This window comes from Pyxicephalus adspersus, chromosome 10 (assembly GCF_032062135.1).
Source record: "Pyxicephalus adspersus chromosome 10, UCB_Pads_2.0, whole genome shotgun sequence".
In the NCBI taxonomy this organism is placed as follows: Eukaryota; Metazoa; Chordata; class Amphibia; order Anura; family Pyxicephalidae; genus Pyxicephalus; species Pyxicephalus adspersus.
In genome coordinates, this window is record NC_092867.1 from 18,625,699 (window position 1) to 18,652,956 (window position 27,258).

At 38.9% G+C, this 27,258-nt stretch overlaps 1 protein-coding gene across 2 annotated transcripts; it reads right to left on the bottom strand.

Annotated features, from left to right (window-relative positions):
- Positions 1 to 2,089: 2,089 nt before the first annotated feature.
- On the bottom strand, positions 2,090 to 16,752 carry TWNK (twinkle mtDNA helicase). 2 transcript variants are annotated; one of them, XM_072423984.1, is made up of 6 exons: positions 16,617 to 16,752; positions 12,262 to 13,943; positions 10,774 to 11,014; positions 7,939 to 8,046; positions 6,247 to 6,388; positions 2,090 to 3,409 (listed from the first exon to the last, which is right to left on the bottom strand). In XM_072423984.1, the coding sequence occupies exons 2-6, from the start codon at positions 13,553 to 13,555 to the stop codon at positions 3,158 to 3,160; spliced, it is 2,037 nt and encodes a 678-aa protein (XP_072280085.1). In that variant the 5' UTR covers positions 13,556 to 13,943; positions 16,617 to 16,752; the 3' UTR covers positions 2,090 to 3,157. The 2 variants fall into 2 exon arrangements, with proteins under 2 accessions (XP_072280085.1, XP_072280086.1); XM_072423985.1 differs by lacking the exon at positions 12,262 to 13,943 and having other exon boundaries at positions 16,617 to 16,730.
- Positions 16,753 to 27,258: the final 10,506 nt, after the last annotated feature.

The following is a 27,258-nucleotide window of genomic DNA, read 5'->3' on the forward strand; positions in this document are numbered from 1 at the left end:
ACAAAAAATGTCAGATGACTTCTGCGATAATACAAATTAAGTGACATAGAAAAAAAACAGAACTCCTTGTATTTTAATGAATTTGGACCATATTTGCAACAGTTTCCTCAGTTATCACAGACTCTATATGGAGGTTGTTTAGTATCATATATGTCAACTAAGACATCAGTACATCACACAACTTGCTGCCTTCTACAGATACTAAAATTAAATTCATTCTCAAGGCTTTTTATTAATCTTAGGTCATCCCAAAATTTCCATTGCATTCTCGATCATCCATTGCCATGACGTAGTTTCAGCTGGTATTCCCTAAACCTGGCAATGGTTTTTCAGCCTGTATCAAGGGGCTATGAGCAGTTTCATTGGGCTTTACTTTAAATATGAGTTTGAGACACTTCTGAGATGACTCAGAATCCACTGACAGATGCAGTTAGCTTCCTCCAAACTACGTTTGTAATCCCATTAATTTCATAGCTGTACCCTGCTTGTCTTTGAACTAATTGCTACGATAACCAGGCCCTTGATATTTCTACCCATATATCTCTTCTAAAATGAAGTAAATGCTATGACATAGCTTGTGCTCTAAACCAATTCTTGTACAACAAGATACTTGCAACAATTATGTAGCCAGTCACATTCATTATGACTTTGGTCACACTGATGGCTTTCTACCTTTTACCAAGTGCTTTCTTCAGTTCAAATGATTATGAACATATCCTAACATTCATTTCCACATAGGAAACTCATTCCTCTAGAGCAGTGCTCCCCAACCCCTGGGCTGCAGACTGGTGCCACTCTGTTGCTGGTGAGTTGGGGGCCATAAATAAAAGGAGGCAGAAGCATGGGTGTCTCTCCTCACACTGCTTACACAGGAGCTGCTGAGAATGGCAGAGCAATGTATGTAAGGCTTACACTTCTCTGCCATTCCCAGCACACCAATTCTCTTACATTACTCTGCTATTCTCAGCTAGTGTGCTGACAGGAGGCCGAGCTGCTGACAATAGCAGAGTAGTATAAGCTGTACATATACCGGGCCGTGGCAAATTTTTATTCCATGTTTTATTCCTGTTGTCAGAAAGGTTGGGGACCAATGATATAGAGAATGCAAGAGAAGACACTTGCATGAGAACTGAAACCTCTTAAACATTACTAAACAAGATCAGTTACATGTAACTTCTAGCTAAACCTAAAACCTTCACAGGCCATTAGGTGACCCTTCAATCTGTCCCTCTAGCACCAAGGATGAAAAACTGTTTTCAAAGTTTTTAAGGCACGCTTTAACGGAAACCTGTATTGTGCAATATGCAGGAGACTCCTGCTGACGTCCTCCAGGAAAACACCAGTTGCATGGAAAGGTTTGACTTAATTGTCTTGCATTAATGAAGATCAAGAATACAGCATATCTATGACTCTTTAACAGACAGGGTTTCTGTTTTCTAGACACTACTCACATGGGATGAGTTGGAATATAGGGGAGGCTTGGAATACTCCTTTATATCAAAGTAATGAAACAGTTGGACACTGAACTGAAGGAAAACAGTTGTAGCCCATGGAAAAAAATGGTGGTAATAGAATTAAGATTGCTCAATGCTTTAATGTATGTCAGTTTAAACACATTCACCTTCTCCATGCAGGGCAAAGTGAGAATTTTTCGGTAATGAGTTCCCCTCCAATTCCTTTTACTCGCCCTACTGGTGCTCTCTCACCACTCCTTTTCTCACCCCATGAATAAATACCCTGTGACCTACTAAACAGTAATAGGTACCAAGCATATTAGCCAAGTATGAGCACCCCATATATATTTCCTTCCTCAAGTGACAGTGCTATGGTGTAGCTATTAGGTGCTAAGCCTGAGCACCATCACAGAGAAGCAGGATAAACACTCATTATGTATAGAGGTGTCAGGTATTACTTAACCGGTATACTCAGGGAGCTGACAGGAAGTGCAGGTGAGCAAATAGGTAAATAAATTTTGCTGAACACGGTCACTTCACCATGCATGAGCAAGACGGCATCTAACAAATAACACAGGGCACTTTGTGAATAGTTACACAAATAACTAGTTTAAAGCAGTTAGTCATATTAAATATTTTGGGGATTTTTTTATGAATATACACATGAAAAAGAATTGTGAACACAGATATATAAATACGAAATTCTTTTAAAAATAAACTTTTATCAAAAACAAAAAATCACAATACTTTAGAAAATATAGGAGCAGCCAATTTAGGGATCTGTAAGGCCCTGTCACGCAGGTTTTAGTGTGCTTTTATGTACAAGTCCATCCAAATCAACACATGAAGAAATAAAGTACAATCTAGTAGACAAGTCTGGATTGGATGTAATGGCAACTTTTCATATCATGTTAACACGTACATGTAGTACTACACATACTGAATACATATGAGAAAAGAACCATTCCGAGCTAAAGCATCCTTCCAAATAAAAAATTCTCTGGAAGAAATGGGCCATGTGGACAAGAGGTAGTTCTTGGTATGGACAATAAATTACAATGTTTTACAGTCCCAAAATGTTCCCCTCAAGTGGAGCCCCAACAAATACTTTTTTACATTCTGAAAAGGGTTAGAACCTCTGTTGGGGTTTTATTGCTTGTCCCTGTTGACCTGTTCTGGTATAGATTTACATGGTGGCAGAAGTGTCATCAGGAAGATGTGGGATAATCTCATAATGGCAACACCTATTCTGGTGACAACTTTCAAAAACTATATAGGAGAGATTATCTCCCACTCCTGTGGCGTCTTTGGCAGTAAGGTCAAATATCCTACATGATTGAACGGGCAGCAATAAAAAACTGGGGAAAACACTTTGGCTACTTTAGCCAAACAATTGAAATGACATAAAACTATTAGCTTAGAACGGATATGGTGATATCACTTTTCAAACAAGGGTTTTATAAATGTTGTGGTTCCCACAAAACAGATACTGTTTATCTTAGGACTTGTGATACATACAACATATCAGAGTATTTTCACAAGATGCCACAAATATAAACTGTGGTGGGGGACAATCGCTGTTGCCTATAAAATCTATTCAGATGTGATGTAGATGGGAGTACATTCTGTAATATCCCAGTCAAATCTGGGTACACATGTCAGTAAATTCAGTGCAATTGTAATTCACAGTGATCAGAACAAAGTTACTTCTCCGTTTTATTCTTTGTCGGCTTCTCAGATGAGGGGCTGGGAGGAGGCTCATTTTCCTTGCCGACTCTCTTTACTTTTGCCTTGCCTTTGGAAGAATATGTCAGGTTGGTCTTGTTGAATTCCAGGGAGAACACTCCCACATCCCCATCAAATCGATTTTTAGCCAGTTGTAGATGTCTTTTGCCAGGACCACTTACCAGCTTCCGGTCCTGGAGGATCAGAATATTATCGGCCTCCTGGCTGGCCTGAAGCCAGAGAAAAAAAAGACAATATATTTATTTAGATTACCAAGAATCTGAGAAGTCTGTCCAATGTAAACAGCCAGATGGTGTTTCCTATTCTGTTACAAACTGACTAAAACCACACTTTTAGTCTGTGTATGGTCTGTGCACAAATACATTTCAATGATGATTTACAGAATACCTGGCAGTAATAATGTATATTTTATATCTGCCTAGAGTGCAGCTTTAAAACGAATTGGAAAGAGCAGAAAACATTCTCAGATTACTGATTCACATACCAGCACTTTACAGAATAATGAACTTGTAAAGTAAGAACACAGCTACACACACAAAACACTGCAATAAACATGCAAATTCCACAATGTATCACAGATCTATGTAACTGCGCATGGGGCAAAATTATTATTGCACAGTATTAATTTAACGCCAACATGTTACACAGCGCTGTACAAAGTCCATAGTCATGTCACTAGCTGTCCCTAAAAGTTGCTCACAATCTAATGTGTCTACCATAGTCATATGTCTTTATTATAGTCTAAGGTCATTTTTTTTTTTTTTTGAGGGGGGGGGGGTCAATTAATCTAACCAAATGTTTTTGGAATGCGGAAGGAAAACCCAATACCCAGAGGAAACCCACGCAAACACAGGGAGAAACTGCAAACTCCATGCAGATAGTGTCCTGGCCGAGATTTGAGCCTGGGACCCATCGCTGCAAAGGCCAGAGTTCTAACCACTGAGACACCGTACTGCTAAATAGGCTTAAGGCTAAGTTCAGATGTTTCTATTCTTGGAACATGACATGCCACAACAGTGTGTTCATTTATGTCTTTATTACAGAACTACAAATAATAATATGGTCCAATACAACTCCTAACATGAACTTTTCTGGACAAATGTGCCTTGGTACATGTAACGAGCCATAACACTGACCACCATATCCCAGGAATTTTGCTGCTGCTGCTCATATCATGGCCGTATCATACAATATCTCATGACTAATTCTATAGTAATGGCAAGAATACAGAGAAAACGCAGGTAGCTGGGAAGAAAGCTCCTGATGGGGCAAAGTGGCATAAAGTGAAAAGGGAGATACATGGTACATACATGGAAACCATGCACAGGGAGAAGCTAGCTGCTTACTTATATTTTTAAGCCTATGCTGGGGCAATTAGGAACTTTTAGGCCAAATATTGTACTGCTAAGTCTTAACCCCCCCTAACGTTTTAATTCTGTACATTTCCATGCAAAAAGCGTTACATTTGTTTTTGCATGGAAATTTTTTTTTACATTGTAGACAATAATTTTTAGACATAATTCACCAAATCATGTCCAATATTTAATAAATTTAATAATAAACTTTAAATAAAAAAAAAACAAAAATCTGTTAAAAAAAAATAAAAATTTAACAAAACATGTAATGTAACTGTACAGTAGCAAGTATATATATATATATATATATATATATATATATAAAAAATTATTTATAAATTATATGAAGATTTCTTTGTATTGGACTCAATACAGCTATTTTGTATTGAATCCAATAAAAAATTATTTGAATTTGGTAAACCCTGGAGAATGTCTTTGGAGAAAGATCGGAGAAGGAAAACGTGTCCCCAGGACCTGCGGGGACCAGCAGGACGCCAGGAAAAGCCAAAAGAGCAAGGTAAGTGAGTTTTTTAAGGTTTAAACGACCCTGAGTGTGACTCCGGATTACTGCTTTTTGCAGGTAAAATCAATCCCGAGACTCGAGAATTACCGCCAGGGGCTTAAGACCACTACTAAATGATGTGGATAGCCTCTAAATAAATTCCAGTATATACTTTAAAGGCTACTGTTCATGTTACAGCATAGCAAGGTATATGAATGATTCCAACTTTGTGAACAGTTTGGCTGCAAGTCTTGGCAGGAAGGCTATTTCTGTGCTCAATGAAGACATGGGGCCTGCTTTATTATAGGTCTCCAAGGCTTTCATCAGTGAACCTGGATGATACAGCAAACCTGAAATTACTTTTAAGAAAACCATTACAGGTTTGCTGGATCACCCAGTATCACTGATGAAAGTGTATCCCCCCCAGTCTCAGAGAGCTTTAATAAATCAGTCATGGTAAGAGGATTTACAAGAACTGATTTGCCCTGCAAACACCTTTAATTTGAACCCTACTGAACACCTACTGTCATATATCAGCACCTGACCTTACAAATGCTTATAGCGTGAATGGCCACAAACTCATGAAGACATACTCCACAGCCTTGGGAAAAATAATTTCAGAAGGATGCAGGCTGTTATAACTGCACAAAGACAGCCAAATCCATATTAATGCCTACAGTCCAACAAAAGTATATTGATTTGATGGTCAGGTATTCACAAACTTGGCAATATAGTGTACTTTTTATGTATTATTATCTGTAAACACAGATGCACCCTAGAAATGAGAATTAACTAGGATGAAGTTCTATTCCTGCAGAGATTATCTACTTCATATAACTGACTTCCTGCCTGGTATTTCTAAAAATTACATTGAAATTAGCATGTGAAAAGCCTCCTTAGTTTAAAGTGGCGACTAATCAAATCTTTAAACCAGATCATCAAACCTCTTCACAGTAACCACTGAGACTCCAATAAAGCATGGGTGTGGGTAGATTTACAGTTTAGCAAAAAATGCAATTTAGGAGACAGAAACCCCCATGCTCCATTGGAAGCAATACAGGTGTCTATCAGTTCTTTTGTATACCATAATCACTGGCTGAATAAGATTGATATGGATGTCATTTCATTAAGTAATTTTGTGTTTAACATTCACTTGCTAGTTATGGCTCCAAACAGATGATTAACCTACTTTTGCAGTGCCAAATATAGATGATGTCTGCAATTCCTTGTCGTCATCTTCTTTCCGGGGGTGAATGACCAGAGTCACATGACAGTTATTATCTGTGGCAAATTTCCTGAACGCACCAACTATATAATCCTGCAATGCAAATCTAGAAGAAACGAGGGAGGAAGGAAGGATTGGTTAAGAAATATATAGTCTTACACAGTCTGTACAAGGATTTTAGTGTTTATTTATATCATCTGCATAGTAATTACTGCAAATACTTTAAGTGGAACCCCAGACAATCCTTTTTCCTAGTTTAGATAAAGCAGAGAAGGGTTAGATCTCGTCAGCTAATTAGTTTCAATCTGTGTCTCCAATGGAGAGATCTGCTCATATGTTTTGTCCTATTGACACTCAGGGAGGTGCTGTGAGCCAAACACAGGGGAATGGAAACTTCAGCTCATAGCAATTCCCTGGATGTCGGAGCAAATCAGAGAAAAAGTAAGGAATATATATTTGCTTTAAGTATTTAAAACTGAACCAGTAGTTAGTTTTAAGTAAGAGTGAGGAACATCAGCTTTAGCAAAGTGAGTTGAGTATCATTACTAAAGTCTATTTATTCAATACAATTTCTTCAAAATACATAGGGATTACGTTGTCTTTGTGTGAACTCCTAATGCCTTTAGGTTGTGTTTAGCTTCTGTCCTGACCAGCACAGGTGGAGTTTATCAGTGCTGAACCCAGAAGAGCAAATAGCTGAAAGCTTCCAGAGTTACACTAAGATTGTGTACATACGTTGGACATTTGTCTAGTGAAAGATCCTTTCCAACGACAAAAGACTGAACGAGAGCTAAACATACAGTTCTGTTCTGCTCTATGGAAAGGGGAGAATGAGCGAGTGGAACCCAGCTGTGCTCTCTCCCCTTCACTTGTATTGCAGTCGTTCAATGTTCATAGATCCACCAGGACGGATCCATGCACAACGTCAGACGAGCACTGTACATACGTCAGATTCTCATCCGATACTAGCCCTGAGGTGATAATTGGGCGAGAATCATATGTCGTGTGTACCTAGCCTAAGAAGGAGGGACAGTGATTGTGGCTGGATACAGTGAGTTATACACCGGTGGCAGTAAGAGTTAAAATGAACATGTTCTTTGTGAATGAATGGCAAAATATTAGATTTAGCCCCTAGCAGCTGCTTCTTTCATTCTTCAATTGTGTTGAAGAGTAAAATGACACCCCCAATAAGAAGGACAATGAAAAGCATTTCTTCCTTCCACATGACAGTACTACTACATGGCAAATGTTGGCCCCTGAGGCATAAAGCATGTTACACGGGAGTAGGGAGAGAGAGTCTTCAGTCCTATGTATACTCATAACTAAAATTATTCTGCCCCCTCACTTCTTCAGGTAAGATTAACTGGGTAGTGAAGAAAGTACAAGTTCACTTTAAACTTACCAGGATTGTAATATTACAAATATTTATTATCTGTAATAGTAGGCTACTGCTATAGAGGCTTAAATGTGTTTAAATGTAAACTTTGGAGCAGACAAGATTCTAACTTTTTAAAACAATTGTAATGGTGTACACCACTGAGCTACTTTTTTAAAAAACACTTTATTAAGATTACAGCATAAACCTCCACCCCTTTTCCTTATATATGTATTACCCAACATAAATAGAAAACGTGAAAATAAAAAGTCTCCTCTTACTTATCGGTATGCAGCTGTTCCTGCCCCATCATGAACTGCAGATTATCAATGATCACATGGCTCATGTCATACATGTACACTGCATGCTTCATTGTGTCAATAACAGTCCTGGAAAAAAAAGGAAAGAGAGTCAGACAGGACACCAAAATAAATTAAACTATTTAGCAGTAATTGTACACAAGAAGATAGAAGATGCTGGAATATTACTGCAATACAGGATCTTGTAAGGACAGAGGCATTTGGTGCTGGGAAGAGAGCATGTCCTGGTTAAACATGAAGCACCCTAAATCTAAAACTGACAGCAGCTTGCATTCTAAAAATAGTTTGCATTTGAGATGCATTTACCATTAATAGGCAAATTAAAAAGAGAAAAAGTGATGATAGGCAAAGCCAGCAATAATGAAAAGTTGATACTGCTTGATGAATTCTTATTCCAAAACAATCCTTGCCCTCTAAAAATGCTTCACAAATCTGTGTCAGAAAAACAAAATCATTAATACCCGCAAACTAAAATGATAGTAAACCCGTCTGCACACAGCAGGCCCCTCTTTTATTGGAAGAGAAGATTGTGGAGTATCACAGGTTTAGTTCTGCTTTAAGTGGCTCATGGTGCTGCTTCTCCCTTTTCCACTGAGCTCTGCTATAGAGCTGTGAGAGGCTGATAAATCAAATTCAGGTACTTACACCACTTGTGTAATTAGTATTTAGAGCTTTTAATACCCTACTCCTCAACATTTAATTACTGATCCTCAATGTGAGTGTTTACTTAGCTTAGATGAAACCAAAACCTAAAGTAATGAGAAAGTAAATGTGTTTAGTCAGCCCACATGCTCGCATCATCCAATGCAATGAGAATGGAAATAAAATGACTGATATATATTTTATTCAGTGTATGTAATTTATCATCATGTCGTAAAAGAGAGGTGCACTCTGCAAATCAAGCAAAGTCATATTTATGTTATTCAGTTGACTATTCATAGAATCTATAAAACTATTTATAGACATGATACATACATAGACTGGATACACTAATGTGTGGTAGCAATGCAAATTGCGCATATTCATTTTCATATAAACATTATGAATGGAATAAAGAATAAAGAAAGGTGCTTGATGATCACATCTGCTGGCACTGCCATTACGGACTGTGGCTGTCCATTGAGTAGACATGCAAGTCTGGAGCCATAATCTAAGCCACATTGCTTCTGCGCTTCTAAAAATGTCAGTTTTACTGCTTGCTATACAACACAATAAAGTGTTTATCTGGAGGGGGCATTTCCTTCTTGAGGCTTTTTACACCCACATCCAAAAAACTTTCTAACTTAATGGTTTAGTTAAAATAATGTTTTTTTGGTTTCTTCTTTATTTTACTTAGACTGTGTTAGTAACCCGTGATTATGGTAGAGGCATTAGATTGTGTGCTCCTCTGAGGGGAGTCTAAATAAGGTATGATGGAATTTATTCTGACACTAAACACATCAATTTACCATTCTACATTCTATATTGTCTTTTTCCATTGTAAACAAAGCACCATTACAGTTTTATGGCTGATACAATGTTTTTTCTGTTGTTCCCAGACTCAAGGGAATGTGCCATCTAGTGGCCAATTAATAACATTACATCTGCCTATAAAATGCATTACTAGGATTACAAACACATTACAATAGTCATATAAGCCACATGCTTGCTGATCTGTCGACACATGCATTTAGATTACTACTCAAATTTTTAAATCGGAATTGGCACAGGTTACAAAACTTTATTCATCGCAATGTTAGTGACTGGACATAACCAGCTTACTATATAATAAAGCTGTGGACAGGTGTAAGAGTATGCATAGATAATGAGGAGTTCCTCCAAAATGAACTGATCAGCATGGAGCACATGTGAATGAATTGAGTAACACATGTGAAGGCAATCTTCAAGGTCTATGACCCTGATTTACCAAAGTTCTCCAAGGCTGGAGAGAATACACTTTCGTCAGTGAAGAAGGGTAATCCAGCAAACCTGGAATGGATTTCCTAAATGTCATTAGCTTCTTGTTAGCAAATGTTTTTAATTCTGGACCAGATCCATTCCAGGCTTGCTGGATCACCCAGCTTCACTGATAATTACTATTGCCATTTTTCTGTTTCAATTTCTTTATTAGTTTTCAGTCCTTTATTAGAATTATTATCTCAATACACAGTATACTCCTAGTTGGTTCATTTTTGTATCATTGACTGCTTCCCTCTTCCCACCCCCACCCTCATATGTTCCTCAGTGACAAAATTATCTGCTATAACCCTTTACCTCTTATCACACTCAAAACAAACGTGTAATAATTTATTAGGAAGAAAAGAAGAGGTATTAATACCTTTCCCTCCATTACAACATACATATACAAACCCTACTTCTGTTTAGTGATTCCAAAAAAAAAAAAGAAAAAACACTGTGACCTGTGAATCCCTAACCAAATCATATTTAAATTTGTGTAATTTATATAAAATCTCTCAGTGATATATAGAGTGAAAGGAAATAGCCTTCCATACTTCATCTTTTAACCATTTTTCATTACCTATTGTTTCAATCTTCATTACTCCCTTAATCTTAAGGATACAATAAGTATTCACCTCTCTTTTCCACTTTACTACTACTGCTATTTTTCATCTGTGGGCAGGTATTAGTATTTCACTAGCTTGTTCTGCTCTAAAAAAATGTTGTTTTGATTCTTATTATACAGCTTTTTTTATAGGGATAGTGCCCCAGAGAAATGTATCAGAATGATGATGAGCAGCATGAGTAATGAATATATATGTTCTATATATCCTAATAACACCCAATCTGGAGTCTTACTGTATGTTTTGCTGTCCATGGAAGGTCATAAAATAGAGCGGCAGCTCCTCAAATTTGTCTGCCCACTCGTCATAAAGGTGCAGCTGTTCTTCCAGACGCAGCAGAGAGAACTGGGTCAGCATGACTTTGGCCAGACGCACGTTGTTGATTTCAAAACTCCCCCACAAGGTGTTAATCCCCTGCATGCATAAATCCAAAGCATATTCACTGATAAATGTTGTTTTTCCACTACCAGTAGGGCCTAAAACAAAATAAAAAAAAGTCAAATAAACAATTACAATTGAGAAAAACACATAGATGTAAAACATGGCTTCTGCACTGCCATCTAGTGGTTATACTACAAAAGTACATCTCATTTCAAAGCTGCACAACTAACAACCAGGCTGATGAAAAGTAAACATGGAATGAAGACACCACAGACTAAATACTATATAATATATAGTGTGCAGGATGGAGGCTTCATGGGGGGGTGGGGACAGTTTGCATGACGTGCATCATTTGATAAACACAGGAGGTTGTGGGTGATCTTAGAGGGTTAGCTTTTCTGCAACCTCTTGTAATTTTAATGACAAGACAAACTCTGCAGTTGTTTTTTTTAGCATATCAAAGCACAGCTTGCTCTGGAAGTTATTGAATGCCTAGGCTTCATAAATATTTTTTTTTGCTTTGTTTATGATTAGCTTACAGTGAGGATATTGTACAGTAACTGACACAACACTGCCTAATAATATGTTGAGACAATCATCTGTCCTAATTGCATTTATTAAAATAATGTACCTGTTCCGACTTACATACAAATTCAACTTAAGAACAAACCTTGTCCCTATCTTGTATGTAACCTGGGGACTACCTGTATTGCAGCCTCCACAGATGAGGCAGCTTCATTTGTCTTTATTTGCAGGACTAACAACTTGTTATATATAGATATATATATGTTCATGTCACTTCTTTTAAAATGAATGAAAAAAAACAATCCTATCTTTCTTAAATTAGAAACTACTATCTCCATCATCCCACATATAACAAACACAGGCCGAGAGGCTCCTTCTATGAAAGTGCCAGGGGGTAAAGCCAACTAATAAAAGACTTGCAGCGTGTCTTTGGCAAAAAAACAAAGCCCTGGCTCCTGCACACGGGTAAGCATATGCTGTGCATACTTGATGATAATGGCAGAAGTCCACCACCCATCAATGAAAACGCTGAGTTTGCTTCTAAAGGAAAAAGACTTTTACAGTGGATATTAAGGATGAATTCCACCACAGTACCTGCAGCTACAGGTGTTAGTGTGGGTGAACTCACTGCTTAAACACCGAGATCTGCATAGCGGTCACATGTTCACTTTAATAATGATTTATGGGGGTGAAAGGAAATATACTGCACCAGGAATATAAAACGGACCTCCAGGCTTTTAACAAACTCCCTAGCACCCACACAAATATCTTATGTACAACATTTTCCTAGTTCATCCCATCATGAGTGATATTTTACCTGTAAATATTGTCAGTTCCCCCTTCCTGTGACCTTTAAGCAGTTTATTTAAATCAGGAAATCTGGCCCACTTTACTCCAGCAACTTGCTCTGCATTTTCTAGCTGACCAAAAACCTCCTCCCTGAGCTGGCGGAATGAGATGATGGACTTGTGACTGGCTGGGAGAGAAGTTTTTAGGATTTTATTTAAATTAAGTCCAAGATTAAAAGCCTGCAGAGGGCTGGGCTGTTTGTCTCCGGGTCGGATCAATAAGCACCTCTTAACGTTCAGCTTTCGAGAAAACATTTTGGAGGCTTCCCAGGCATGCAGATCATCACCAAGCCATAGAATAATGCGTTTAAATTGCTCAAAATACGGTAACAGCACAGGGGGAAGACAGGTTATGCCTCGTGGCAGTGATATTGTGGTTACACCGGTTGCTTGGTGTATGGCTAAACTATCTACTTCCCTGCTGGTGATCACAACTTCAGTGTCTTTCTTTCCTAATACAGGAAGACCAAATAAATTCTGATACTGTGAAAGCTGCGGGTAGAAAGTTTCAACGTAAGTGACATTATTGTCCTTGCATACTGCCGACAGTAATTTTAAACCTTTCACAGTGGCATCCCTTGGACTAAACCATGGAAACACCAGACTTTTGGTGGGTTGGAAACACTTCACCCCAAACTTCTTCAATGTTGTACTGTTAATTTTAGAGATGCTGAACATGGTCTTGATAAGCTGAGCATCCTCTTCTTCTAGGTCATGAAACCAAACTGCTTTGTTCCAGATCCGGGACACCTCCATATTATTAAACTGTCTATCTCTTTCCTCGGTATCACTGTCTCCAAAGTAGCTTGCCATGGTGTCAGGACTCAGAAAAGAACTTCTCTCTTTGTTCAGCAGCTCCATGCTGTCTTTATAGTCTTCCCATGTACCCTCCAGCAAGGTTTCCTTGCATAGAAATCGTCCAGTGGTCTTGTCAATAAAAAGATTGTTGCCTTGGCACAGAGTGAAAGGGCTGGGGACATGCAGACAGCTGTAGCCATCGTAGAAGGAAATGTTATTTCCTCGGAGGTATTGTCGGATTTCAGTCACTGTCACTGGAGTTGCAGAGGAATCCAAAAATGTTAACAGATCTTTCTGAAAGTGCCTGCGCGAGAAGCTAGCAGATGCAAGTGTCCCTTTCCTGGCAGTCCCAAAGCTTAATCTGCTCCTCCATGGACAGGAAAAGATCTGATGTTCTGTCACCTGTGATGTAACCCTGGGGATAAGTCTGTAGAAGGCACATCTTATCATCCTGGATGGCTGCATGATCTCTCAGAATAAATCCTCTAGATCCCATAGAGAGGGCTCAGGGTGTCAATCCTCCTTTGTGGATCAGACCAATACCCACTCAGTTATAAGACACATGACTGCACAGGGTATAACTATAACAATACAACTTCCTGGGCACCAAGCACATCACCAAAGCAAACCCAAGTCAGATACAATATTTTGTTCTCAAGCATACAGTCTGGTGTTGGTGATAAAAAAGTCAGGTGACTACTCATGCCATGGTCATTTCACCCAAACTAATACGTAACAGGCTGGTTGGTGTCTTCTCTCTGAAATCGCCATGTCTGCAGGAAACGCTCACTAAAGTGAAAACGAGACTTCCGGGATGATAATCACCGTTGCTTGATAGCATCAATGTTAGTTACTGAAAGAACAAAACACAACAAAGTACAAATTTTAGTATTAATATATCTGTTCACAATTCCTGATCCCTCGTCTATATCCAGATTTTTTTCAAGAAACTACTTTTTTCCTAAAGTACATCTGAACTCAACAACTAAAATGTATTGGAGCTTACCAGTGCTAAAATGAATGTTTAGGTTTTCTTTTTTTACGCTTCATTTATTAATTTCATCTGCAAACCCTACCAGTACCAAACCTTCCTTCTGAGAGTGACAACAGTTCCTGATGGTACTGGAAAAGATGCAATCCGTTTAGAGTAATTGTTTTAGAGCTACAGAACACGTCCCCCTCCTCTCCACAATATAGGAGGTCATGTTTTGTAATCCAGTGTTCTCCCCAGCCCCATTTAGCTGGGCGCACCACCCGGCACTTTTCATTAACCACCCGGCTGTTTCTGGGTAATTACTGATAAGTTGGGTCACAATACAAGGTCTGCCACCCGCCTAAAATTTCTTCCCACCCGGTTAAAAAAAAATTCTGGTTTGAGCACTGTAATCCATAAAGTTAGTAGAGAAAAAAAAAAATTTAGTGAGAGATGAGAACACGATTTCTGCAGGACCAACAATTTTTTGCCCCTATTAACCCCCCCCCCCCCCCCCAGCAGTAATATCAAGTGCGACTCGGGGTGTATTTTCCATGCAAAAAGTGGTAATCACAAGTCACACTTGGGGTCACTAAAAAGATTTTTAAAAAAACCACTTACCTTGTTTCATTGTCATCCCCCGTCCTGCTGGTCCCTGCAGCTACTGGGGACACGTCTTCTCTATTCCGATCACAAGCCAGCGACTGCAGAGACGTTGATGACGACGGTGCGGCCGGGAGGAGCGGCGGGAAATTCAAAACATTTTTTATTGGATTCAATACAAAATAGCTGTATTGAGTCCAATACAAAAAATAATACAATAATATATTATATATGCTACCGTACAGTTATATTACATGTATCACTGTTTTTTTATTTAAAGTTTATTAATAAATTTAATAAATATTGGACCTATTTCGGTGAGTTATGCCTAAGAAAATGTAACGCTTTTTGCGTGGAGATACGGAGAGAATTAAAACACTGGGGGGGGGGGGGGTAAATAATATGAAATGCTTTCAATTGTAAATTTAATCAAGAGAGTCAATCAATTAATGGGGTTTGCTTATACTATAAATTCCATATCTTGCCATTCCCCAACCAGACTTGTCCAGCACTACCTGGCTCATTGTTTTCTTCCATCATTAACCAGTCTTTGCCCGTATTATCACGGCTTGCAGACCAGTAAATCTACGGACTCCGGACCGCACATGCGTGGGGTGCCATGTGTTACTCAAAGAGGAATAAACTTCCTCCCAGGGACGTCATGTTGCCAGAACCAGCACACTCGCAGATCTGAGCCTAAAAAGACAACCCGCCCACCGCCCTGAGCCTGTGATCCATGCGGATGACATGGTCTGCGGCTCTGGCCGGTGTGCCCCCCCCGGGTCAGGAAAAGGACCCCGATAGGTGACTATAGGAATGTGGCGCCTGCTCTCCTGTCACCACAGCCTGCAAAACTGAGAGAGATCTCCCATCGAGATATTCCTCCGACATGTCATGTGAAGAAAGACACAAGGAGAGTCACGGGATAGGGGACTTCACGACTGCGTCAGGGGGTGCGGCAGTGATGTCGGGGGGGCATCACTGACATCAGGATACCAAGGACATTACTGACGGTTTTGGGGGCTTGCTGCAGTGATGTTGGGGTACAAGAAGCTACACATATTTTATAATGTTTGTTTTTAAGTTTTGTGAATGAATACATTATGTAAATGTATATAAAACAGATGTATGTATTGATGTAGAAGCAGTCCCAGAAAGAAGAAATTCTATTTGGAATAACAAGGACTTTACTGACTGTATTGGGGGGTGCTGCAGTAATGTCGGGGTACAGGACTAAGCAGAATGCGTCAGGTGGTGCATCACAGGGGGCCAAGGGGCTGTCCAGTGTCACTGATGTGGGGGTGCAAGGGAGTTTATTGTCTCAAGGGCAAATTCATTCATTTTGGGGGTCAAAGGGGACTTCGCTGATCAAGGTGGGGGGCAATGCAATGAAGACCTGTGGACAGGGGGGGGTCACTGATTGAGTCGGTGGGGGGGGGAATGGGGGGACACAGACACAGGAAAAGTTTCTGCATTGAGAGGTGTGAAGGTAAAGCCTATTTAATTGTACAGCGCTGCGTAATATGTTGGCGCTATATAATTCCCGTTTATTAGTAATAATAAAGTGAGCAAACAGCACATTATTACAGGTAAACCAGAGGTAAAGAATAATAACACAAATGTTTAATGTCCACCATGACATGTGATCACTATAAAATCTGAGGCAGGGCAGTGTCACGTGTCCCCTGCACCCCTGCCCCAATACCCAGCAGCCCCACAAGTACTGGAAGCATACAAATGTCAGAACAAGGGAATGAGTATTAATGCTGCTGTATAATAAACCCCCATACACTGGCTATATATCAGTCTTACTGTAATAGTACAGCACCAGCATTATGTCCTAGAATACCCCAATGTTATCACCAGTGTACAATATAATTACATCATCTCCCCTCCGCTCCATGTTGCCCACCCGTGCCTCGCCCTACACATACCTCGTCCTACACATACCTCGTGTTTACATCCAAGTCACGTTACGGCACATGTCAGTGACATCTAACAACATGCGCTTCACTGTCCCGCCATGCTGTCATGACAACACATCCACTTCCAGGGCTCAAGGGCAGAAGGTACGCGTGTGCGTGCACGTTACCGTGCGCGTGCCCTCATCACATTGAATCTAGGGCATGCGCAGAGCTCTCGGGATAGTGTTTTCTGTTGTGGGGCGTGATGAGCATCACGTGATGTTAGTGTTTTGGTTCGGCTCTGCTGACTGTATGTAAAGTCACAAACACCCTGTTACCCCTGGCTTGTTCTAGGGACACTAAAGCCTTATCCCTACTGCCCATTTATAAATCACAGCCATATGCTGAACAAACTTGCTCAGTGCTGGGCCAACTTTGACAGCCCATGGTACAAATTCAGCCCTCTGCCTGGTGTTTATTGCTGTGTACCCAATAAAGAAGTTTTCGGTGACCCCCTAGAAAAGGGGAAATTACCTGCTACGTACGCACGTCAGATAATTCTCATCCGTTAATTGACGAGAATCAGCGGGGGTGCCACTCCATCATTCTCCCCTATCCATAGAGCAGAATGCTGATGTATGTACAGCGCTCATTCATGCATTCTGCAGACGTGATAGATCCTTTCCAACAACAATTATTGCACGTGTATATAGGTAGCCTAAGTTACCCCCAAAACAAGAGTTAAGGCTAATCTTCCAACTGTCTTAGGGCAGTTGTCTAACATGGGAATTCCTCAAGATTTCCAACTTCCTGTTGCTTCTCCAGGAAAAATTTCCCCCAATGATGCACAAGAAAAAATAAATCAGTTTAAACAAGCATCCAGCATCCCTATGTATATATATTTATATTTATATATTTATTTGTATATCACCTCCCTAAAATACCCACTTATACCACTGTTGGTTAACCTAATTGTTATCAGGTGCCTCCAGGGTGTAGATCACTGACAAAACTGACCCCCTTCCTTCCCTGTATCACTTTCATCCTCTTCTGTCCAGACTTCCGCTGAATCCTATGCCACTCCGCCATGCTTGCAGAGTTGCCACCAAATCAAGCTTCACTTTCTCCATACTCAATGTAACGGCCAGCTCTAGATTTATGGGCACTGATGCCACAACTAATATACAGACAAAGGTTGTTGCTGCGCTATACCTCCGCTAATACAAGGGGGCTCTTACAGTTATCATCCAAATGAGGATCCTATTGGACAATCTACATCCTTTCCTTATACCACCTAGTCGGGTAAAAGTTTAGATTCCCCATCACTTTCTTTCTCAGTATGGCCACCAGGATAAGCCAGGTATATCTCCCCAGCATGATCACTGAATATCCCGCCTGCCTACAGTTTGTTTTTAGGTTAACTCATCTAAATCTAAATAAATATTTAAGAATCTCTTTGCCTTGCCATGTTTTCAATATGCATATTTGAACAGTTGTGCATGTTTTTTTCAGGAAAAAGGGATTTATTACCAAGTGACAGATTCAAAGAAAGATATAATCTATATTCATTTGTTTTCCATAAGTAATCCATAACAGATGATACATAGGAAGACAATAGTGCTTACAATAATCATAATATATGAGATTTGTATATTGATTTCTTGCAATGTTCATTTTGCTGTGGGTTTATTAATTAACAAAAGAATACAATAACACAGGAACACAATGTAGATATAAAGGTATGCATGTTTGTAACAAATTCCTGTGCTATAAAGTTCATACTTCAGTCCTCCACCTATGACAGCTTGTAACAAAATGTGTGATATTGCACTCTTTGGGCTTTATTTATAAATTATTCCCTCAAATCCTTCATGTGTTTCAATGACAGTAAATAATTCCCACCAGGGAATGTTTGAGGGAATGTCAGATTCCCTGTTTTATAAATAGAGCTGTATGTTTCTGCTTCAAGGTCAGATTAAATGTTATTAAAAAAAAACATTCTTTTCTCATTCATGGCAAAGTAATTGATTGTCAGCCCATCTCCACCGCTCTACGTTCTATGCTGTTCTTCTGCTTATTTGTTTTTTGCAGTGCGGTCCAAAGAATTTGCGGAAATAAAAAAAAATCCTAATTTTGTAAATACCCTTTTTTGCAAAAACAATATTGCCAAAACATTCTTGTTTGTCCTAAGAAAAAAACATGTTATGATAAAGTATTTTATAAATCTGTAGGACCCTGGCTGTATTAAGAAGGCACTGTATGTATCATACTTGTTCATTCGTCACTGGAAGCCATCATGAAAGATAATTTAATCTGACATCTGTACTCTGCTTGATAGTTTAGGTGATAAATTATTTGCAAGCAATACCTTCCGTATTAGGGAATTCTATAGATTAACCCTTTTCAATGCATCCTATGTTAAACAGGACACGCACCCCCATGCTGACCTATAAAATGACAATGGGCAATAGTTGCTGCAGGTAATTATAACAATCATAATAAGAACAATAATAAAAATATTGATGATGAAGATTTAAATGCTGAAATGACATGTAAGGTTGTAGTAGTATAAAGTTCCAGAAGATGACACTGTCTCCTCAGTTTTATGAAACACTTATTCTTTCTATGGATGAGTAATTAAAACGATTGTAAGTAAAAGCAAGTTATTAGGTTTTCACATTATATAAAGTTATGTTTCTAAATACATGATTTCTAAGAAGACGGACATAAAATACTAATAATTGTACTTTATTTTGTCTTATCTAATACCTTAGCGCTTTACTGCTAAGAAAAGATCTAAGAAGTCCAAACTCCTGAACAGACATGGGGGCAAAAAGTAAAATACTAAAGAAGAAACAAGTAGCATATTAGGCTTCCTTTAAGCCAGATTTTCTTGTTCCTTTGTTGGTGCACTGTGGTGCTATTCATTCTTAATGGCATCCTAACTCACTTGTGTTGTAGCTCTCTGCATTGCATGCTACACACCTCTGTGCATTGTTGTGTGCTACATAGACATGAGATTTAACAGCTTTATGTATAATATATATATAAATATTTTTTATTTTTATTTTATGCATATTATATATGTATAATGTATATATATATTATTTATTTTTTTTCTTGTAATTTGACATCACAGAAGATCTTACATTGTCAGGTCAGGGGAATTTATTGCAACTCAACATGTAAGAGAGAAGGTATAGGGCAGCAGTGTCAGGTACAAGTGGCTCGGATCCAGTAGCGGTAAATCCTCATCCCTAGCAGGGAGTGAAAGAAGCATCTCTCTTTTGGAATGGGCTTAATGAATAAAAAGACATTCCCAAAGTTAACACCAAAAGATTCCAGTCCCAAAGTACCTCTTTTATGAGTACATTCTCTTTTGACGTCTCCAATGGGGCTCATTCTCCACCAATAGGCTCCAGTCCCAAAGTACCACTCTTATGGGTACCTTTCCAGCTCCATTGATTTCTTCTAATGGGGCTCTGTTTGAAACCACATCCTACCAGTGATCCATTGTCCTGATCTTGGGGCCACAAGGCCACTCTGCCCTTCTTGCATGGCATGAATCTTCCCAAATCTTTCTCCAATCAGCATGGAAAGGATTTCCACTCTACCTGAACATCATAAAAAAGGCAAAAACGTGTATTATGTTCATTTAATATTGTATATGATGCACAAAGTCATATACATTTTATATGTATACTTTCAATGGAAATCTTTGGTCCTTTCTTTCTTACAGATAGTGACTAGTGATGGACTCTCCAGTCAAAGCCACCACAAGCAGTTCCGAGTAAGTGATGCATAAGCACTTTTTATAGTCAATGACAAATGTCAAAGTTTGTTTAACTAGTAATCACATCATACAAATTCCACTAGGAACTGTTCACACTGATTTTTAAGGCTGACCAATGCTAGACTCCAGAAAAGCAGGTTTATAGCTGCAGGGATGTTTGGGGCAAATAATAAATCTGGGGGGGAAAGGGTTGCGATCTGCCTGGTATTTTATGTTGCTTTTTTACCAAATGAGATTGAATTTGTTGCCAATGTTACTAATAGGAAAACACCACTAGGCAAGTAATTCTTTTTTTATAGAAAAGATAATGCAAAACCTTTAGAAAAAGACCTTGTCCCCACAAATTTGATTACATTTAGGATCCCTGGTAAAGTACCTCCTTACTAAAATTGAATTTCCTTATACAATATATCCAATGCAATGTGAACAGGACAGTAGCAATGTCATGTGATGATGACTATGTTATTATACAGTTTATTGAACAGATGATGCAATTGTTATGTATTGTATGTATCTGCATATACCTATAAAAAGCAAAATATTGCACCTATGAAAAAAAGAAATTGATTAGTTTAAAAAGGGTTTGTTCACATAGAAGCAATATGAATATTTTTCTGTACTCCTGTCACTGAAGTGTAATGAAAAGTAAATGCAATGCACAAAATCGCAGACTATTTTTTTAATGACGCATGAAGTCAGTCTTCTATCTTTGGTACAATCAGTGTTTATTATGGAGGTTTGCCAATGAACTATGGAGGTGGGGGGTCTTGTGCTGCCGAACAGCACACCAAGTTATATATATATGTAGAGTTCAAGGAACTGGTATTGATTTTGGCTTTGATGTAGATAAGGTTTTATGAAAGTTCTGAGTCTTTTCAGAAAACAAAGCTGTTTATGCCAACCCACATAAGCCTTGCATAATGTTTTAAAGCTGTAAACTGATATTTTACCTATTCTAGACTGGCCCACATCCTCCCACATGCTTGGATAGATTATATACAGGTCTTGTCAGAGAGTAGAATCAAACAATGACCTGGTAATACTTTTCAGTTTGAATTGTGTGGAGTTGTTGCTGCCAAATGAGTTAGGCTCTTAAAGTTTGGGGGAAATGCAATATCTTGCTGCATGGTTCTTTACCATGCAACCTTACTATCATGCCCCATGCCCCATCAGCATAGAAAATCTCATTAGGGATACAGAGGTCAGAACTTAAAGAGGATTTAACCCACAAGACAATTTTGGGCCCCTAGGAGTTTTTTTCCCATAATGTACAAGTATTCACAGCAGATTTGCACATTATAGGACACCTACCTGTCAAAATACTGCCCTCCATGATCTTCTGGCCAGCAACTGCAATTTATTGAGTTTTTATTCAACTGCTGTGAGTACCTAGTTTACTGTCAGTCCTTTTTAAACCCCAGTACAGCAGCACCATAGAGCTAGAAAGGTGTGTTGCATACAAATATGCTGCCAAGGAGGCAAAGGAATGACCTCACCAGTCTGTGCTTGCTATTTCACTGCCACACAGAGCTGTAATGGAATCTCTTTTTTCATCTAGTTGCATTAAATTGTTTTAAAATTAACAAATCCTTCTTTGTTGTAAAATTTGCATTTGTTAAATTTTTTTATTGTGGGGCAGAGCAGTAAAGTAATCATCTTCACTAAGCAAATGACCTAATCGGGATAAAAGTGCAGTTATTCAACAACAGGTATCCACTTCACCCAGCCAAGCCCCCCTCTGAAACAAGTGTAGATATTGTATTTTTGCTCTGGAGCAAACCATCATTTGAGAATACTGTACACGTATATGGTGTATTTTGCAAAGCAAGGTTGGCAGCAGATCTTCTCATGTGTACCTGCCCTTACTCTGGGCGGTTAAGTTGGTGACTTTATTTTTATGAGAGGCAAAAGACTTTTAAGGCAGGGAGGACTCCAAAAACAAACAAATTAGTGCTTTATCTGCTCTCTGGACGTGTGACTGTTTTGTCATACAATTTCCACAGAGAAAACAGCAGGCATGTTGGCATTCAGTGATATTTACAGATAATATGATTATAATTCAAGGACCTCTTTGATGTTGGAAATCATTTAACAAATTCAAGTCACTGGTTTAAAACAGAGGAGTGCTCCATGTTAAACTCTGGTCAGTGTCAAAGATTACATTAGACAACTGTTCCTTCAGGCTGTACATTCATCATTAAAATGTGAAAGACTACATTTGCAGTTCTCATGGCCCTGTCCATGCCCTTACTTAAAATTTTTTAATCAAAGGATTGCTTCCCATAGCAGTTCTGTCCAGTACTGGATAATATGTGCAGTCTGGAGATTACTGAACAAAACGTTAATCAAACGACATAGATTGCAGATGCTGTTTTGTGAGAGTCCTCTAACTTCTGCTTTCCACTCATTCATCTCTCATCAACTAAATATTTATGTAGCACACCTCTATTCTAAAGGGTTTAGCAGACTGGCATCTCTGGATGCCAAAGGTACATTCATCTCTCAGGGCCTGGTTCTTGGTGCACTGTGGGTAAAAGTATGTTGGGTGCAAGGTAGTTTAGTCTTTTCCATTTTTCGGTACATGGATATTGGGAGAGACAGTAAAGGATACAGAATTCTCAGAAAATTAGCACTCATAGTTTGTAAAATTTGCTCTCTGCAGCTACTTGACCATGGTTGAGGGCCCCCTAGTAGAAACTTGAGCACTGGGATATTATGCAAGCTTTCTTTACAACCCATTTGAGATTAGGAAGAACCATGATTCATCCCATAGGAACATCAGGTACAGGTGACGAAAAATGACCTCTCAGCTATCTGAAAACTCTTTTCAACTCTTTTTTTTCCATCAAAAAAATGTAGATCATCATACACAGGCCCCATTCCTGAGCAAAAAGGAAAGGAAAAGGGCTAGATTGCTCCACATATTTATCACCTTACCTCAGCTAACCACTGAATACAAACTGTCCGGGACAAAGTAGTAATAGTAGTACCTATTATTTATATAGCAACGACATATAACACAGCACTTCACAAAGTCCATAGTCATGTCACTAGCTGTACACTCTATACACTGCACAATATAATGTCCCTACCATAGTCATAACTCACAGTTCAAGGTCAATATGGGAGGAAGCCAATTACCACATGTTTTTGGGATGTGGGTGGTAAACAGAGTGGCTGGGGGAAACCCACACAAACATGGTAAGAACATGCAAACTCCATGCATGTCCTAGCGTTGCGAAGGCAAAGAGTGCTATCCTCTGAGCCACCGTGCCTCCCAATATTCCTAACTCAGATATATTGACACAGTGGACCATCCACTGCTTCTTCAGATCCTCTCCTCTTTGGGCGCCCTATTGGCTTTCCTCCTACCCACTGGTAAGACACTCCAAAATCACCTCCTCCCAGCACCCCTTTTATGCTTGTGTACCACAAGGCTCAGACCTAAGACCCCTTTACTTCTCCTGGCCTTCACTATATCTATGGTCCCATTCAACTCATGAGCTTGTTAGGCTTCTGGTATCACCTATAATGATCCCACCCAAATCTATCTCTCTGTCCCTGCATTTCTTGTGTAGCCTCAGTGCTGGACATTGTTTATAGGCTTACAGATCCTTAAAGGCTAGAGTTTTGGCACATTTTCTATTGCACACATTTGCCTTAAGGGAGTCCTTAAGGGATGGTATCAGTGAAACACGCTTCAGTGATCAACCTCCTTAGTGACACACTCAATATGTAAACTTTAGTAAGAAATCCCCTAGTGCAGACGTCAATGAAAGACCACCTTAGTGATAGACCTACTTTGGTGCAGACTTCAGTGACCAGGCCATAGTTCTGATATTAGTGATAGACCCCTCACTGACAGACCCTAAATGGGGCAGACCCCTATGCACACTTCAGTAACAAACCCCCGGGGCAGATTTCAGTGACTGATCACCTCAGTATTAGACCTCTCAGTGACAGATCACCTTGGTGCATACTTCAGTGACAGACCTGAAGACTTTAGTGATGGACCCCTCAATGACTGAACCATATTCCAGATCTCACAACTGACTCCAAGTGTTGATCTTGGTGACAGACCTCCAGTACAGACCTCAGACCCAGTTTGAATTTCAATGTAAGGTTGCTTTAAAAAGAAACATAAGTTTCCTATTGTGGAGCATTTGCAAACCTTACAGAGTCTGAAGTCCATGCATTTTCTGTGCTTTGCATAGAATATTGCAAAACAAGCCTATAGATATTTCAGTGCATTTTGATAAAGCAGAACTGATATTATTTATTGCATTGTGATGTAAATAATAAATAAAATCGCACATTTTAGTACAAGCAAAAATGGGTTAACATTCATCCTGGGCTCCTTTGATTAATACTCTTATTGCTTTTCCTTATTCAGTTTAGCAAGGATTAAGAGCACTACAGAGTCATTTTCCTTTTTCATTTCCATTGTAAAATAAACAAACCTTGCTGAGTACACAATGAGAAAATGGGTTTAAACTTGTGGAATGTTATCTAGAGATCTTGTAATTGTAAACTATAGTAAAATGTGGTTACAAGGTACACTGAAAACAAGTAAATGCACCAAACTCAGATCCATTTCTGTGTTTTATATGTCAGTATAACAAAAAAACAGGATGTTTATTGGTTAGGGAGAAGCCTGGGGCGCATGGCTTAAATCAGTAACAGATAAGGCTCATTAAAAGAAAAGCTCAAAGACTTGCAATCCTGAAAAAATAAAAACAATTCTCAAAAATAAGAATGCCCTAGCAGTGTGCAGGCAAGCCAGCTGAGGAATCATTTCCAAATTGGGTCATCCAAGAGGCTGCTACACCAAGTCACATAATTCATGTCCCTCTGCAGTCTATAATTGAAGCAGTTTATTATTTTTGAACTAGGCAAATGGTTATACTCTTACAAGCACAATAAAATATGATGAAGATTGAAGAACATTACCAAAGTTAAAACGGCTCATCCGTTTAAACAAATGCCCTCTGATCCATAAATGTCACTATTTCTTCGCCCAAGTGTACACATTTAGGGGGTAAATGACTTATAGAAAATGAAACTTGTCATTCCCATCTGAGAAAGTTTTAATGAACTTGCGCGGTAATATATTAAGTCATCGCTGTACTTACATAAACCAAGGCTAGTAATATAATGACAACTAGAAATGCAGCTATGAAGCTGAAAGGTAAGAGCTTGCCAAAAAACTCTGTCATTTTCCAAGGTTAGCAAGCTATATTTCCATCATATATATATATATTATGTAACATAACTGTATTGAATCTGATTAACCCCTCATTTGTCCACATTCCCTTTGACCAATGGGCATGGTGGACACAGAGCTCCTTTGTTTGGAAATAATATTGGTCCTTTCTTTAATTTATCTACATTATGTTATTGAGCCCCTAGGTCAGAAACACCCTGAGGGTGACAGGCCATACAAATTTTTACAGCTTGTCTTGAATGTTTTTCCCTCTTCTTCATTTGACTTGCAGACGTATTGGTAAATGTTATGAACTTACATCTCCAGCATTACCATAAAAATCATGATTGAAAGTCTACATTGCAGTGCCAGTTTGTATTGCTGGTATTGCTACCTACTGCCAAGGTCCATGAATAGTAAGATTGTGGTCTGGCTTCTGGTTCTTCTTCATAAATTTTCATCTGATGTTCAGAGTGGGGACCAATGGCTTAGGGATCTAATTACCACACATGTGGCCTGATTTATCAAAGCTTCCAAGTATGGAGAAGATAGACTATCATAGGAGAACCTGGGTGATCCAGCAACATAACCCAGGTGAGCAGCCACATCACCCAGGTTCACCCATGAAAGTCTTTCTTCTCAGGTCTTGAAAAGTTTTAATATATCAGGCCCATGGCCTCAGCTGAAACCTAGAGAGTCCGAGATGGACTTCTATTTGGGAGGTTGTTATCTATCTATTCACAAAGATAACTGCTTTGTCTGTGGTTCTACTGTCCTTCTCAGTCTCAGTTGAAAGCTCTTTTAGGAATTATTAGCCTCTTTGGGTAAAAGTTGAAGATTCCCTGTGGAGTTTTGTTGCTGGTACCAAGTGTATCTGCAAAGAGTAGTAGGCCAACAAGTTTCAGACTGCCAATTAAAACAGCCAGAACCAAAATAATAGAAGTTATTATGGTTTACAGCCCATACCTTTCCACAAATTTCTCCTTTGATCTTTAAAAAATTAGAATTCCTATTTGCAGCCAGCTTAAAGCACAGGAAGTACATCAAATAAAATGTCTTCCAATTTTTACAATATCCACTGACTTGTACAGCGTTCTGCCATAGTGATTTAAAACATGATGGTCAGTAAATACTGTGTCTGCACATTCGGGATATAAGGTAGTGACATCCTAAAACCCTGCTCTAGGGTCAACCTACAATCTGCTGTTCATGTTTCAGCAATATGTCATTTCATTGCACTGCAAATATAATGCCCCCCCAGATTATCATTACGAACCTAAATTGTGACAAACCCAGCTTGTAGACAGTTCTGTAGGCACCAAAGACAGCATTTAAAACCTGACTAAGGCTAGTTAAGACTAAAAAAAATGAAGTGGGATTGTTTCTGCTTCTAATTGTCAATATTTTAAAAAAAAAGTTGTTAGTGGAAAAGTTAAATTAACAAAGAAGGAAATAAGTGAAGGACAATTGTCAAGATAATTTTGTTTAAAATTGTCGGTGTACCTTTGTAAGTTTTTTTTATCTTATTAGGCTAAATCAAGGCTTTTACTAGTTTTTACAAAAATATGGTTGTCATAAAGAGCAGCTACACTTATTTCTTTCTTTGTTAATTTATATCTATCGGGCTTGGCAATTACTTAAGTAACATATAAGCCTATCACTAAGGGATTGATTATTTCCTGTACTGGTGGA

Excerpts from the sequence above, each read along its gene's own strand:
- TWNK (XM_072423984.1), bottom strand. The coding sequence starts at position 13,555 with ATGCAGCCATCCAGGATGATAAGATGTGCCTTCTACAGACTTATCCCC. Across the intron at positions 8,047-10,773 it reads CATGGACAGCAAAACATACA|GACTGTTATTGACACAATGA; the intron begins GTAAGACTCCAG and ends TTTTTTTTCCAG. Across the intron at positions 3,410-6,246 it reads CTATATTTGGCACTGCAAAA|GCCAGCCAGGAGGCCGATAA; the intron begins GTAGGTTAATCA and ends CTCTGGCTTCAG.